We start from the raw sequence: 17,262 nt of genomic DNA, 5'->3' as shown, positions 1-17,262 counted from the left end.
CAAAGTTCTGGGCTCACAGGTGTGAGCCACTGTGCCCGGCCTCCAGACTTTCATACTCCGACCAACAACAAACCCAGAACCCAGAATAGCACACCAATCAGTGTGACAACTTCCCTGTGAGAATAAAGCAACACAATGAGTTATGAGCTCATTACCCCTACACAACCATGTAGGTGTTGGACAAAAGCTGCAGGTCTGATTCATGTACTGAATCACAAGAAAAGAGAAAGGAAATTTACATACTTCACAGAGAACCAACCCAGAACTGTTAAGACCTGGTGTTTCTCCATAGGGCTGTGCCACAACTCCCAGGGTTAAGCTGCAGCTGCTTTGGATTCCCTTCCTTCTTGGGTCACCATGAGGGCCATCTTCTCTCTTTACTGCCTTGGGAGAAAAAATATCCTGGTAATCACGAAACACTGGGATCCCTGCTAAGGTCCACGTGGCCCCAAGCCTTCATACACATTACTTTTGCTCAATTTGAGGGTGTGTTAAATACAGCATTAGGAGACAATGCAAGATTTTACTGAGAAAAAGTGAATTTTTAATTATCTTGTGAATCTACTTAGAAAAACACACACAAGCAATGTTCACAACTATAAATTTAAACCTTTTGCACTAAAAAAAAACACAAAACAACAAACACAAAACCACAGGCATGAACTGTAAACCTGTATTAACTATGAACTAGTCTTAAGGTTAATTCTTAGCAGTAATTCAGTATTTTCCTCCTTGGCAATTGTAATGTTTTAGCACCAGATGATCTCCCGCAGAGGTACTAGTAATGACTGGCTGCCAGTGTAGGGAGATGCTTCCATATACACCACTTCACACACACACTGTCCACTCTCACACCCACCCAGACGGGAGGCACATGGAGATGGGGCCACACACTGACTCTCAGGGCAATGGAAGTAGGGCAGGGGGCGCATAGGTTGCACATCTTTAATGTAGTGCATTCGTAGAAAAAAGGCCAGCTTTCGCTCCCAGGCGTGCTCTCGTCCTCAGACTTTAATATCATGATTTAGAAGATGCAGACGTTATTGCCTAAATATTATTCTATACATTTCCATCAGTGTTCAGGAAAACACTTTAATTGCTACTTAATTTACATCATAATTACTGGGTTACAGCTTTAGCTCATTGGCAATTTTGGAAGCAATATTTTTGAAGGCTATGGATGTCCCCGATATCCGCTTAAACCGGACCCCGTTCAGAGACAGTCTTGGCAGCTTGCATACTTCCATTTCCCACTGCACGAGGTTCTCTGCGTGCCCATCTCCGTGGACACAGAAGAGCAAGAAACGCTCCCTCTGCTCATAGTCGCAGTTATTGGCATCCAACACTTTGCGGATTTCCCGCATCATGTCCCCGGGATCCATTGAACTAGTGGTTTTCATGCTCCAGGTGAAGCGTAGGGATCGAGGCTTTGCTTCTTTGTTTTCATCTTTTTGCTCAGCAGATACATTGCGACTGAAATGCATAGAGGCAGGTTTATTTTTAACTGTACAGGAAAATCAACCTCTTATACTTCAGCTAGTTCCTCATTCACATCTTTGATACAACACAACTAACGACTGACCTCCACATTTTCCTGCACAGACTCACATTTGTAACTAAGTCTATTTTCGTCTATTTTCTTCCCCCACCCCCTAAAAATCATAAGCCACATACAAAAAGATCTACCTGGCTGGAAAATCTTCAGCAGCCACCTGTGCTTACTAAAATGAACAAAGTAATTTGTTAAGCAGAATCCTTGGAAATCAGGCAAAAAGGACAGCCCCACTCCTCAGGGCTCTGCAGGCCCAGCTCAGGGAGGGAGTTGGCAGCCAGCTCCTGCCCACCCCACCCATCCACCCTGGGCTGTCCCTCTCCTGCAACACTGTTCTTTCAGATGTGAATCACTGTAACTGGCACTCAGGGTAACTGGAGACTCAACACCCGCAGTCTAAAATTGCTTTGCTGTACAGCCCTGAGGCTGAACATGATGCTCTACCCACCTCGTTGTTTTTCCTCCTCTCTGGTTTGTTTATTAAACGTCCAATTATACAGTTAAAGAAAATCTTAGATGACACAATCTTACTACTGGAATAGATGGAAAAATGCAATGGGACACTTCTCTTGTCTGTGGAGGACTGACACCACCCATGTGGATGCCCTGTGGATTCAGAATGTAAGCCTTGGTCTGATGCCCAAGAGGCAGCATAAGTAGGGCCCAGGCCTGGGTCTCTAGGGAACACCATGGTTTACCAGCCATTCCTTGGCATTTAGTCATTATTGCCACAAGCCATTATTTATATTCTCATGTGTGTATCTGGTGGCCTCAATTAAGACAGTGAGTGCCTAGCATTCTTGGGAGTAAAATAGTCTATGTACCTTAAGTACACTCCAGCCTATGGCCAACTAACCAGAGGTGAGGGGCTACAGCTTTTACATATGCACATAGCTCTCCGTGTCACCAACCTGCTAGTATTCAATTTGGTTCACATCCACCAATACTGATGAGAAGCTTCCTGCGTATCAAATGCCACGTTGGATACTAAATGGGTTACAAAGATAAGCAAAAGCTCTCAAACTCATCTGGAGCCAGGAAGACTAAGGTGAGGCAACCGTGGCAGCACAGGAAAGGTTGGCCATCTCCTAGAGGGCAGCAGAAGAGGTGGAGCCCGCCTAGCAGGAGAGTGTGACAGGCAGGATGAGACAAGGAGGAAATGGCATGGGTGGGGGTGGGCCTGCATCTGAGGAGAGCTATGAAGAGCCATGGGATTTCGACAAAATGCAATGAAGATAGGGAAGCGTTTTTGTTTTGAGTAGAGGGGATCACAGCCAAAGGGAAGGTAGGAAAGTACAGGATGTGTCTGTGGCATAATAAAGTACACAGACTGAGTGGAACTGGAGGCACAGTGTCATCACCCCTACAACAGCTGGTGGCACTTAATGAGCACTTGTGGTAGTCAGGCCCCAACTTACTTGATGCCCACGTAGCCTCCATTATCTCACCTTCCTATTATGGGTGGGGAAACCAACCAGGATCTAGAGCCTGCTCCTGGCTGGGATGGGCAGGCCTGGAGGGGGAATGCTGCCTGGCGCTCACCCCAATGCTCTGCCTTGATGGGGCAGCGGAGCTGGGGCTGCTGGGGCAGCCTGGACCACGCCACTCAGGGCCTCGCAGGGACGTGTCCGGGTGAAATAGTGGAGGTCGCTGAAGGTTTTAATTCAGAAAGGTCATATGGCCAGAAGCGGGCTTTTAGAGAGACCAAAAGGACAAACGGTGAACGAGGACCTGAAATAGCCTGCTGGTGACTGGCATAAAAAAGGGCACAAGTGGAAGAGACCTAGAACAAGGCACATAGAGTCCTAAGGCTACCTGGTGATTGCCTCCCCCCAAATCCATGCAATGATAACTACACAAAATGGAAAAGCAAGGCCAGGCGCGGCGGCTCATGTCTGTCATCCCAGCACTTTGGGAGGTTGAGGTGGGAGGTTCACTTGAGCCTAGGAGTTTGAGACCAGCCTGGCCAACATGGCGAGACCCCCATCTCTACAAAAAATACAAAAATTAGCCAGCATGGTGGCAGTGCCTGTGGTTCCAGATACTCAGGAGGCTGAGGTGGGAGGATCGCATAAGCCCGGGAGCCTGAGTAAGCCGTGATCACGCCACTACACTCCAGTCTGGGTGACAGAGCAAGACCATGTCTCAGAAAAAAAAAAAAGCAAAACACTCAACTATATAATCACCATTCTTAGAAGAAAACATATCTAGTTTGAAATATTGACATTCTATTAAGTACTTTGCTTTTATTCCTTGTGAAGAGAATCATGTGAGGAGTCAGTGATGAACTGAGAGCTTATTTCTCTGAGCACTGCTACCCAACCCAGACCTCCAAAGGCTGTTAACGCCCAGGCAGGAAGGCTGAAGGCATCGCCATGCTTTTAACACAAACACAAATGTAGAGCAGAGGCCGAGCTGGATCTGGACGGTGCTCATGGCAGGCTGGCGCCCCCTTGTGGCCACCCTCTCTACCTGATGCCAACCTCTCTAAGTAACTCCTACAGAGACAGCAGGAATACAGAAGGGAACATTCAGAAAATAGTGTCGCCTCTGCCACAGAAATGAAGTAAACAACTGAAAAAATTTTAAGTAAAAATCATTTCCCTCACCTTGAGCCCTCATATCTCCCGTTCCTCTCATATTCAGTTGGAAGCCTCAATGAACAGAATGTAGAAGCAGAGAGAAGAGGGAAAGAGAAAAGAAATCTTACATGCTAGTACATGACCACCAATACCAACACCAACACCATAAAATGAACAAAGCCAAAACACGTTTTAAACACCAGCTGGGCTTATGAAAACTCTTCCTCTCATTTGACTGAGCCAGCGCTACCTTCTTCCATAAGGCTGCAGGGGTGTGCACAGGGGCCAGCTCCATGCTGCACACTGCACACATCACACACATTGCACGCCATACCGCTGCACACTGCACACACTGCACACCACGTACGCACAGCGGGCACTCCTGCTGGCTCTTCAGCCTGAGCACACTCGGCCTCAGAATGGGGTTATTCTCACTTTCTAACCGTGCCACACAGTATAATGGGTTTCCAATTAAAAGCCAGTGAGGCTATCAGCTGGATTCTATATTCAGTTATTACCTGTTCCGTCCAAGGGAAAATCAGACAAGTGGGAAGATCAATTAAAAAATAATAATACAATGGAACTGCTAACAGGAAGAAAGTGCTTTTCCCACAGTTTTGACCTGCAGCTTGGCCTTCTGGTGACTTGAGAGGCACAGGTACAACGTAGCCCTTCATGAAAGATTTCCTGCCTCGTGTGCATTAAGAAAGCAGTATTTTTGGTCTCTTGATTATCACCATCAAAAAATATGTTTTTCTTTTTTGCGGCGGGGTCTCACTTCCCTAGGCTGGAGCACAGTGGCATGATCATGGCTCACTGCAGCCTTGGCCTCCCAGGGCTCAGGTGATCCTCCTGCCTCAGCCTCCTGAGTAGCCGGGACCACAGATGCGTGCCACCACGCCCGGCTAATTTTTATATTATTTGTAGAGGCGGGGTTTTGCCATGTTGTCCAGGATGGTCTCGAACTCCTGGGCTCAAGTGATCCGCCTGCCTATGCCTCCCAAAGTGCTGGGATTACAGGCGTAAGCCACCATGCCTGGCCTAAGAAATATTAATAAAATCAGAACACCACTTTCTGTAGTGCTTTAAGTAAAAATAATGAGATACTCTTTCTTCAGTGGTTGCTGGAAAGTGGCTTTCAACTCTGAAAATATTAAAACATTTCTGCTACGCAGCTGTTCACATTTTAATTTCTGAAAAAGCCAAATCAAATGAGGCTGTAGCTTTGAATTTTATGCTTGTTTTCTGTATTAGCTAATTTTCCTGTCATTTTAAAGCCTTTTGCTAATTCCATCCTCAGTGAAATAAAAATAACACAATTACCACTTACCTTCTGCATGCCTGTGGATAATCATTAATTGTACATTAACATTACTGAGCATCTCATTCTTCAAACAGGAGCATGCTAAGTGTTATTAGTATGAAGACAGAATTATTTGGATGCTAAATAATTCTACCAAAGAAAGAAAATACACAGAGCATGCATCAGCCTTTTGTTGCATGGGTGCCATAGTCCCTTTAAAATGCCTGACAGAGTTAATCTATTTCTTTTCAATTTCCTTTCAAGGAATTAAGTACTTAGTTCTCAGCAGAAAGTTTAGTTTACAAGGAAAAAACAGGGCCAGAAAGCCAAACCTAATGTTAATTGCAGGAGCCATTTGGGAGTGAGGATGAAAAATAAATGTGTATATATAAATCCTACCTTTTGATAAACCTGAATGACATGTTTCTAAAAGGAATTAAGTAAAAAAAAAAAAAAAAAAAAAATTAACAAAAATAACTCGCACAAATTAAACAGAAAATCTAATCAATTACAGAGAGAAAGAAAAAAACAAAGCAGGGTTCCTTCTCTGGCCAATCAACAAAGAAATGCTGACATTTGTTGAAAAAGTAAAATTATTACAGGTAATTAAATGAGTATGTGATCTTTTAATATATCAAAAAAAAGTAAGAAAAGGTTTAGCAGTACATATTGACATTAGCTGTAATTAAAAGTTCTTCAGATGGACATACTCTTTTTTTTTTTTTTTTTTTTTAAAGACAAAGTCTCGCTCTGTCACAGTGCAGTGGTGCAATCTCAGCTCAATGCAACCTATGCCTCCTGGGTTGAAGCAATTCTTGTGCCTCAGTCTCCTGAGTAGCTGGAATCACAGGTGCGCGCCACCATGCCCAGTTAATTTCTATATTTTCAGTAGAGACAGGGTTTTGCCATGTTGGCCAGTCTGGTCTCGAACTCCTGGCCTCAAGTGATCAGCCCACCTCAGCCTCCCAGAGTGTTGGGATTACAGGCATGAGCCACTGCACTGGCCAGATACACTTTCTAAGATAAAGTTTATGTCTTATGTTAAAGAAGTGACAAGACATTTGCAATGTACTAGTAATAAAACATTTTTCAATTCTCTTCAGAATACCTTATGAACAAAAATCTTGCCTTATTATGTAAACATTAAAAATTTCATTATAAAATATTTAACCACTAAGAAAAAATCATTACTTCTTTCAGGAAAATGAAACAAACATTAACATATTATTTGCTACAGTGGTATGACGTAAATCACTTTTTAAGAAACAAATAGGTGACTGGGATTTAAACTAAAGTAGACTTTTCAGTCTTAGATCTCAAAATAAATAAAAACTAAGTGGCAAGACAACAGTATGAATTTTATGTAATAAACAGGAAGAATTCTATTTAAAAGGGGTAACTCTGGTCATTAAAAAAATTTAAGGAGATGTGCAGGTTGTGCTGAAAATAATCTGACAAAATATTTTTCAAACTACGAATGAGGTTTTTATGATCAATGCGATCAGCTTCTCTGGGCAAAAATAGGCTGAGTTTGTTCATTTCTATTTGTAAAGTCCAGTTCCGTAACTGTACATAGCAGGCAGTCATCTATATCTGCTGAATGACTGAATTAATGAAATCCTTGGTTGGGATAACTTTGGCATTGCTTTAGGTATTAATTTACCAATTTAAAAAAAGTCTAACTACTATAAATAACTGCTAACCACTTCATAATCAGATCAGTGTATACAGCAGGGTCATCAACAGTACAATCATGCATGTGAAAATCTTTAATATATACTGCCTAAATATAAGGCAGTATTATCCAAAATATTTTAGTTGAAAATAATTAAAAAGTCTTTAAGATATATTTTTATTTCCTAATTTTCTTTTACTTTTAAATATTTATTTATTTAGAGACAAGGTCTTGCTCAATCACCCAGGCTGGAGTACAGTGGTGTGATCATAGCTCACTGTAACCTCAAACTCCTGGGTTTGAGCAATCCTCCTGCCTCAGCCTCTCAAGTAGCTGAGACTACAGGCATGCGCCACCACTCCTGGATAATTAAAAAATGTTTTTGTAGAGATGGGAGTCTCATTATGTTGCCCAGGTCAGTCTTGAACTCCTGGCTTCTAATGATCCTCCTGCCTCACCTTCCCCCAAAGTGCTAGGATTACAGGCATGAGCCATGTACAGTGCCTGGCCCATTTCCCAACTTTTTTTCTTTTTATTAAAAAAATAAAAGGCTGGGTGTGGTGGCTCATGCCTGTAATCCCAGCACTTTAGGAGGCTGAGGTAGGCGGATCACTTGAGGTCAGGAGTTTGTGACCAGCCTGGCCAACATGGTGAAACCCTGTCTCTACTGAAAATACAAAAATTAGCTGGGCGTGGTGGCATGCACCTGTAGTCCCAGCTACTTGGGAGGCCGAGGCAGGATAATCGCTTGAACCCAGGAGGCAGACACTGCAGTGAGCCGAGATCATGCCACTGCACTCCAGCCTGGGTGACAGAGCGAGACTCCGTCTCAAAACAAAAAAAAAAAAAAAAAAAGGTAGAGATGGGGTCTCATTATGTTGTCCAGGCTGGTCTTGAACTCCTGGGCTCAAGTGATCCATGTGGCTCAGCCCCCAAAGTGCTGGGATTACAGGCATGAGCCATGGTGCCTGGACATTTCCTAATCTTCCACCAGGAAAAATCAGGGTTACTGGTCAATTACTATAGGAGTGCTTTTCTTAACTTTTCCTCCTATAATCCCTTGAGGTATAAAGAGGAAGGAAGCAGCTGCAGGAGGAGGCCTTCACACTGCCCATGACAACATGGATCAACCTGAGGGCAGAGGCACTTGCGTGTGCCTGGCTGTTCTGCCTGCAGGGTATGGGTGACTCTGCAGTCTCTGAGCAAGGCCAGGCCTGATGCCAAGGGGAAAGAGTTTTGCTCCTGACTACAAAGGGCCCATAGCTCTCCAAAGCCATATGCTCTCCAAGCAGAGTGCAGGCTTCCTGACTCCAGCCCCCTCCAGACCTGGCCACACCAGGTCTCCCTTGCAGCATCTAAGTGCAAACACCTCAGCCTTTCAGGCAATGCAATTTTAATCCTAGCAATTATTGCTAAAGGAGGATAAGAACTTTCAACCACTCTAGCAAGGATTTTGATTGTTTTTAAGAACGAACTGTCAATAGCTGATTAAGTATAGCACTAAGGGCGACAACAGACCTCAGTTAATAAACTTTAACAAGACAGAATAAAAGACTATCTTTCTGCAAAAATCTGGGGGTGGAAATAGCCTGGAAATTGTAAATAAGATGACCATTTAGAATTTTTTTAAACAACAAGCCTGAGTCTCCAATGTTAATTCAAATATATGAAATAAATGTAATGCAACTGTCACGCCTGCAACTGTTTTTTCTAAGGGGAGCACAGTGTAGTGGCTAAAAGGGCAGAGTCTGGTCAGATAGACCTGGCTTAGCCTGATACTTTTTTTTTTTTTTTGAGACGGAGTGTCAATCTATCGCCCAGGCTGCAGTGCAATGGTGTGATCTTGGCTCTCTGCAACCTGCGCCTCCTGGGTTCAAGCCATCCTCTTGCCTCACCCCCACAAATAGCTGGAATTACAAGCATGTGCCACAACATCAAGCTAATTTTTGTATTTTTAGTAGAGATGGGGTTTCACCATGTTGGCCAGGCTGGTCTTGAACTCCTGACCTTAAGTGATCTACCTGATCTACCTGCCTCGGCCTCCCAAAGTGCTGGGATTACAGGCGTAAGCCACTGCACCAGGCCCTGACACTTTTTAAAATATGTGCCTTAATCTCTCCAAACTTCACCTTCAGTATCTTTTACAAAATGGGGTGGATTATGGAGATTAAATTAAATGAGTGTGCGTGCACACTTGTACATGTGTATAAATATACTCATTTCACACATATAAGTGTGTATATATGATACTCATTTTATACATAAAATATGCATATATATAACGTACATACATATTTATATGTATAAAATGAATATGACTGTATCTATGTATATAGACATCTACCTTAGCACATAATAAGCATTCAAATAATGGTAGCTTTGGCTGGGCGTGGTGGATCACTTGAGGTCAGCAGTTCAAGAGCAGCCTGGCCAACATGATAAAACCGGGTCTCTACTAAAAATACAAAAATTAGCCAGGTGTGATGGTGGGCGCCTGTAGTCCCAGCCACTTGGGAGGCTGAAGCACAAGAATCACTTGAACCTGGAAGGCGGAGGTTGCAGTGGGCTGAGATCATGCCACTGCACTCCAGCCTGGGCGATAAAGTGAGACTCTGTGGGGGATAAAAAAAGAGGTAGCTGATATTTTTATCAATGATAATCTTGTTTCCTTTTTTCCATTATATACATGTAATAAAATCAATGCTAGTCTTTTTTTTTTTTTTTTGAGACAGAGTTTCACTGTTGTTGCCCAGGCTGGAGTGCAATGGCGTGATCTCAGCTCACCACAACCTCTGCCTCCCAGGTTCAAGTGATTCTCCTGCCTCAGTCTCCCTGGGATTACAGGCATGTGCCACCATGTCCGGCTAATTCTGTATTTTTAGTAGAGACTGGGTTTCTTCATGTTGGCTAGGATGGTCTCAAACTCCTGACCTCAGGTGATCCACCTGCCTCGGCCTCCCAAAGTGCTGGGATTATGGGCGTGAGCCACTGTGCCCGGCCAATCAATGCTAGTCTTTTTTTTTTTTTTTTTTTTTTTGAGATGGAGTCTCGCTCTGTCATCACCCAGGCTGGAGTGCAGCGGAGCGATCTTGGGTAAATGCAACCTCCGCCTCCCAGGTTCAAGCGATTCTCCTGCCTCAGCCTCCAGAGTAGCTGGGACTACAGGCGAGCGCCATCACCCCTGGCTAATTTTTGTATTTTTATTAGAGATGGGGTTTTGCCATGTTGGCCAGGCCTGTCTCAAACTCCTGACCCCAGGTGATCCGCCCCCCTCGGCCTCCCAAAGTGCTGAGATTACAGGCATGAGCCACCCGGCCCAGCCCAATACTAGTCTTAAAATGACTGAAAAAAGAGTACAAAGAAGAAAAATAAACTCAAAGGTTTTTTTTTTTGTTTTTTTTTTTTGAGACAGAGTCTCGCTTTGTCACCCAGACTAGAGTGCAGTGGTACCATCTCGGCTCACTGCAACCTCTGCCTTCCGGGTTCAAGCAATTCTCCTGTCTCAGCCTCCTGGGTAGCTGGGACTCCAGGTGCCCACTACCATGCTTGGCTAATTTTTGTATTTTTAGTAGAGATGGGGTTTCACCATATTGGTCAGGCTGGTCTCAAACTCCTGACCTCAGGAGATCCACCCGCCTCGGCCTCCCAAAGTGCTGGGATTACAAGTGTGAGCCACCACAGCTGGCCAGGAAGGAATGATTTATTCTGAGAGTCACCAGACTCTTCTCAGATTGAACTCACTGTCTCTCTTGCCGGCTGGTCATGAATGGGTGCCCCAAACCTGGCAAAGCTCTTTGGCTGATTCTGTTTTGCCCAGTTTAAAATGAGGTGGCTTAATAAACGGGCTAGGAAGTGAGTAAGAGGGTAAATAGAAACCTTCTGACGCATCTGACTTCTAGTTAATGCTAATGGATGTCAGAAATCCTCCCTAATCCAGGCGGAGGTTGAAGTTAGCCAAGATTGCACCACTGCACTCCAGCCTTGGCGACAGTGAGACTCCGTCTCAAAAAAAAAAAAAGGAATACTCCCTAATCTATTCCATGTCCTAATAATAAGTAGATCAGACTTTAATGTGACTCACCGAAGTTTCAGATGATTGAATATAAGATTACATTTAGCTTAGTTTAAATAATGGAGATGGAGTGAAATGAAGTAATAGGCTATAGGCCATAGGGAATGCAGAAAAACAGAGGAGGGTACTGATCATTTCAGACACGGGAAAGACTCCTACTGCTGTCCTGTAAGCTACAGATGACAAATAAGAAGGTCCATCCCAGGCAAACCTGCAAGATACTACAGACAGACTCATCCACAGCTAGGCTTAATTTCAAAACATTTCCCCAAGGATGTCCTGAAACTGCAGGGGCTCTTGGGTTTCCTGGGCTCCTTCTCGGAAAGGTGCCTTTCACTATTGTTTATGGTTCAAAGTGGTATCCTTTCTTTTTCCTCTTGAAGCAGCCAGTATTTCTGGGCTTTTGTAACAGGTAACAAGGTTATGGAAATGAAGTTATCTCAAAGGACCCTTGAGAGTTTACTGAGGCCCCAGATGCTAGCCTACTAGACACATGGAACTTTTTAAAAAATTTCCAGGACCATCAGCCAAGAATCATGCGGCATTTAATAAAAATAACTTAATAATACTAACATTATTTTTTGATAATAAACCAGAGATTTTATCTCTAAAACTATACCATTTAAGGACATTACCTTGCTCTCAACATAAATTACTAAGACTGAGAGAGAAACTTTCAAGATTTGGATTCTAAGAAACTTACTACTCCTTAATAACAATTAAGTGAGAAAAGAGAAGCTGTCTCCTCTGGGGCTGGAGATGATTATGAAAGACATGCATGGCCTTTCCTGCTGATTGTTACAGAGTGCCAGCCCCCCACCCCACACCAGAACTTGAGGTCTGCCTGCTCAACAACAACGAACATGCCATGCAGACAGATACGTGAGCAAAAGGAACAATAATTAAAGAACAGTAACAAAAACCTCCTAAATGCTAGTTAACTTTTAGTGTTATGAAGACTCTGAGCTCTACAATTTCTACTTTAAAGGTTTTAAAGTATAAAGTTAGATATATATAAAACCAGAAAACCATGAGCCGAAGGCAGACTGAAAAGCATCCAGGCAGCAGTGGCTTCACACAACAAAAAAGACATCTTTCCTTTTGCTCTACGTGTTCACTCCAAAACAACCAGCACCTAGCACTTACCTCCTTGTGAGTTTTGAAGTTAATTTACTAAAGAGATTAGTGGAGCCTCGGCTTCGAGTCTGGGACAACGGTGTGGCTTCATGGGACAGGCTGGGAGAGGCAGGAGGGCCATTATATGTTGCGGTTCGCCGTTCCCGGGGCTGGCCGTGGAAAGTGCTACGACTGGCAGTGCCTCTTGGGAAACGGATTCGATCCGGGGTGGCTGCACTACTAATACTGTGTGTTGAAGCAACTGGAGTTCTCTGATCAGGAATAGTGCTATGAGATCAGAAAGTAAGAAGCTCTCAGAATATGATTTACAAAAATTTACAGTCACAATATACCTTTTATACACAGTGGAGAAAATCGGGTATAAAAAATCCAGATCCAAGGGGTATTTTATAGGACTTAGGAGCAAAAGGTAAGTTAAGTGGGAAAGGGTACCAAAAGAACAATACATAATGAGACAAAGCCTCATGGAGTTTAAGGGACCAGTATTATATATATTTTCAAGGACAAGATTAATGCAGGGAAATTCTAGGACAGAGAACAGCTAACTCAAACTTTTCCCCTTTGCTTCCCTCTCAAATTGCTTACATACAGAGAACTGTGCCAATACGAAAGAAATAAAGGATATGCAGGCGTAACTGAAGAACAGGCAACTAAAAAGTTTTGGAAGTACACAAATGATATATGTATAAAATTCCACATGCTGAAAGCAACTTGGGAGGAGCAGGAACTTCTTATACACTTTGTAGTACGCAAAGGCACGAAGACACACAATACACAACCGAGGACATCATGACACAAGATGTGCTTAACTAAAATCACATGGAGGAAGGACACCTTGTGGACAACTGTAACAAAATCTCAGACTATAAAATCCACAGCACAAAATTAAGAAGCAGTGGGTACACATTAGTTTCACAAAGAATGTGTATTTTTCTTACATAGCCTTGAAGTTATCTCCTTCACTGTCTATTGGAGGTAACATCATCTTGGGGTGCCCAGAGGCTGACATGGACATCGACTTCTGATGTCTCAGCCGACAGGTAGATGTACAAACTGAGGCAGGGCTAGCTGCGTAAGCGAACATTTCTGTCAGGCTGGGAGGGGTTTGGGTTCAGGCAGAGGCAGAAACACAGTATGAAGGAGCAGTGACCACAGAGCAACCTGTGTGTAATGCACACACCTTCCTCCCAAGCCATCTCATTTTTGGTAAAGAATAAAAATCTCCTAAGCTTGTTTTGGAGATTCTGGAGCAACTGCTAACCTATAGTTGCTTTTTTTTTTTTTTCCAAACAGTAATCATAAAAATGTATTACCTTAAAAGAAAATAGCAGATTACGTGTTTGAATATCTGTTTCTATGAGAGGGACATGTCCTCTGAGGGTATGCACAAAATAAAACCTATTCTAAGAGATGCCGCAATTCAAATCTAAGTGGTAAAATGAATATATAATATGAGTATGCTATGCTTTCAATCTGTTCCCAAAACACACTGACATATTTTATTTTTTATTTACTTTTTTTTTTTGTAGAGACAGGGTCTCGCTATATTACCCAGGCTGGTCTTAAATTCGTGGCTTCAAGTGATCCTCCCGCCTTGGCCTTCCAAAGTGTTGGGATTACAAGTGTGAGCCACCACACCCGGCCCACACTGATGTATTTTAAATGAATTAATAAGATTATAGGTATAGGAACTAGCTGTTACATAACAGAGTATCCTATGTTGTTTGGTGTTTTTTTGAGACAGGGTTTTGCTGTCACCTAGCTGCAGTGCAGTGGTACGATCATGGCTCAATGCAGCCTCAACTTCCTGGGCTCAGGCAGTTCTCCCACCTCAGCCTCCTAAGTGGCTGGGAATACAGGTGCACTCTACCATGCCTGGCTAATTTTGTATTTTTAGTAGAGAGTTTTGCCATGTTGCCCAGGCGGTCTTGAACTCCTGGGCTCAAACGATACGCCTGCCTTGGCCTCCCAAAGTGTTGGGATTACAGGCATGAGCCACCATGCCCAGCCTTCCAATGTTGTTTTAACAATATAGTCTAGAACCTTCCTAATCAAAGGACATTTACTCCAAGATAAAAAACGGTCAGCAGAGCCCCCTTCTCCGAGATGGGCAAATTCATCAGAGCAAATTAACTGTTTACAGACACGGTAAGATAGAGTGGCTGGAAGTCTGCAGTCTCATCTAACACACAAAACTACCCACAGGAGTCTCACTGGGACACATTATTTGGAATTCCAGCTCAGTAATCATGTCCTTGGAATTCAAGGGCAGTTTCTTTCCTTTAAGGGTAAGTAGGAATACAGCTCTTCCAGTGTCTTTCTGCAGAAATCCTTTGGAAGGATTAAAACCTGGAAACTGGCAAGTTCTTCCTTTCCCTCACTCCCCATACACAGACTAACGACATCTTATTGGTGTCAACTTCCTAGTAGCTCTTCAGGTGGCCCATCTGCTCCACTCCTACCAGGGCCTCAGTATAGAGCCTCACTCCTTGTCTTCACTGGGTCCCCTGCCTTTGCCCCAACACCTCCAATCTATTCACCTTACAGCTGAGAACTTCTTAACATATAAACCAGACCTTGTCACTCATCCGCTCATACTTCTACAGAACACCAAGTCTTTGGTACAAAGTTCAGTCTCCTTGACTCGGAGCGCAAGTACACACCCCAGGCCCCTGAAGTCTGGCCCCTGCCATCTCTCTACGCTTTGCTTTCTATCATTCCCTCCTGGAACTTAACTTTCTAGCATTCCTGATGACGTGTGGTCCATTGGTCAAGCACCAGGTGAGAAAATGTTTGCAGGAGTTATTCTCTTGGTATGGAGGGCTGGGATCTTTCTATTCACTCTTCAAAAATGAACCAGACATCGTCAGCTCCATGAAGTATTATCTGATCCACTTTCCCTCTGAGAGTTAAATCACTTCTGTTTTTAGCTCATGCATGCCACATTGTATCCTAGTGACCCTTCTCTGCTGGAGGTCCCTGAAAATACAGCCCAAAATCTTGTCAATGTGCCCCACACCAGTGTAAGCAGAAAGCTTGGCAGGGCAGGTATTCAATAAATGTTCTCCTAACAGAGCAGATTAATCAATTAGCAACTGGAATTCTGATAGTCCCAACATAAGGGAGATACGTCTTTAAAATCAAGAACTGCTTGTCCCTGAATTAAAACATTTTTATTTAAATTTTTATTTTTGGAGACAGGGTCTTGCTCTATTCACCCAGGCTAGAGTGCAGTGGCACTATCACAGCTTGCTGCAGCCTCAATCAAGGGGTCAGCCTCAATCGCCTGGGGTCAAGCGATCCTCCTATCTCAGCCACAGGAGTGTGCCACTATGCCTGGCTAATTTTTAAATTTTTTGTAGAGATGGTGTCTCACTATGATGGCTAGGCTGGACTTGAACTCCTGGGTTCAAGTGATCCCTCTGCCTTGGCCTCCCAAAGTGCTGGGATAATAGGCCTTGTGAGCCACTGTGCCTGGTTCTGTCCCTGCATTTTTGTTTGAGAATTCTGCCCTCTGACTTGGGAGAATTTATACAGTCTGAGAAGGACTGGAAACAAATGTCTTATAAAGGCAAAAATTTATTCAGTTTCGTATTTCTGCCACTCAGTATCCATTCTTTTCCTGTAGCAACAATACTCAAATTTTGGTTTGGTGGAAGCAACTCTAGGCCCCACACAGATCAAGGAGACAACCTGAGGGCTTCTGGTTGAGCATAGCTGTGTGCGGGAAGAAGTTATGTCTGATGGTGCCGAGCCCAATCATGGAACTACGGCCAAGGAGGCAGAAGCAGATGGACTCTAACTCTAGCCCTGGACTTTTTTTAGTTATATGAACTAACAGCCCTTTTATATTTAAGCCTGTTTAGACTGGGTTTTCTGTCACCTGCAACAGAGATAGTTCTAACTGACTAAGGTTTTTAAAGAAATGCTCAGTTGTTTTTTGTACATGTGTACAGACACGCGTACACATGAATGCACACAAATGTTATTTTTTTTTTTTGAGACTGAGTCTCACTCTGTCGCCCAGGCTGGAGTGCAGTGGCGTGATCTCTGCTCACTTCAAGCTCCGCCTCCTGGGTTCACGCCATTCTCCTGCCTCAGCCTCCCAAGTAGCTGGGACTACAGGCGCCCACCACCACGCTCGGCTAATTTTTTGTATTTTTTGTAGAGACAGGGTTTCACCTTGTTAGCCAGGGTGGTCTTGAACTCCTGACCTCGTGATCCACCGCGCCCGGCTACACAAGTGTATTTTTCTAACAAGATACAGCTAAATACAACTATCTCTTGTGCCCCTACCTTTCAGGGTGAGTCCAGGGTCAACACACTCTACCTCCAGCTGTTGACTTTTTTCTTGCCCAAATTAGGAGCTAGTATCAGTAGATGCGCCAAGAAAAGCAGGGGAAGAAGATGCAGGAGTTGTTTGACCCTTTCCCTGGTGAATACAAATGGTCCCAAAATCTTTGGAGAAGGAAAAGGCTTTTAGTCAGCTTGCAGGCAGGAGGGTGCTGCATCGATTCCCAATGAAGCACACTGCTGACAGGCCAAGCTAGATCTTTAAGGCACACAAGCATGGTAAGAGGGTGTGGACAGATGCTTTGCAGCAAAAAAACCAGATCCTCTAGAGACCTAAGAAGGAAATGTAAATTTATTTTCTCATTATAAACTAAAAAAAATTTTTTTGGTAGAGATGGGGTTTCTTCATGGCCCAGGCTGTTCTGGAACTCCTGAGCTTTGGCAATCCGCCCGTCTTGGCCTCCCAAAGTAATGGGATTATAAATTATTAACTTGAGGCTGGGCGTGGTGGTCCACGCCTGTAATCCCAGCACTTTGGGAGGCTGAGGCGGATGGATTGCTTGAGGCCAGGAGTTCGAGACCAGCCTGGCCAACATGGCAAAAACCCATCTCTACTAAAAATACAAAAATTAGTTGGGTGTGGTGGCG

General features: G+C 43.7%; 1 protein-coding gene across 11 annotated transcripts in view; it reads right to left on the bottom strand.

Annotated features, from left to right (window-relative positions):
* Positions 1 to 521: 521 nt before the first annotated feature.
* MARK3 (microtubule affinity regulating kinase 3) overlaps positions 522 to 17,262 on the bottom strand; it is a 117,393-nt gene continuing 100,652 nt past the window's right edge. For 4 of the 11 annotated variants that reach the window (XM_054449374.2, XM_054449378.2, XM_063651242.1 and 1 more), the window contains 4 exons: positions 12,331 to 12,588; positions 5,837 to 5,863; positions 4,162 to 4,206; positions 522 to 1,473 (listed from right to left, as the gene is read on the bottom strand). In XM_054449374.2, coding sequence (XP_054305349.2) covers positions 1,128 to 1,473; positions 4,162 to 4,206; positions 5,837 to 5,863; positions 12,331 to 12,588 — 676 coding nt within the window. In that variant the 3' untranslated portion in view covers positions 522 to 1,127. The remainder of the gene's footprint in view (positions 1,474 to 4,161; positions 4,207 to 5,836; positions 5,864 to 12,330; positions 12,589 to 17,262) is intronic. The other 7 variants (XM_054449376.2, XM_063651241.1, XM_054449382.2 and 4 more) reach the window with 3 other exon arrangements.

Source organism: Pongo pygmaeus, chromosome 15, assembly GCF_028885625.2.
Source record: "Pongo pygmaeus isolate AG05252 chromosome 15, NHGRI_mPonPyg2-v2.0_pri, whole genome shotgun sequence".
NCBI lineage: Eukaryota > Metazoa > Chordata > Mammalia > Primates > Hominidae > Pongo > Pongo pygmaeus.
This window is presented reverse-complemented; position numbering and strand designations above follow the sequence as displayed.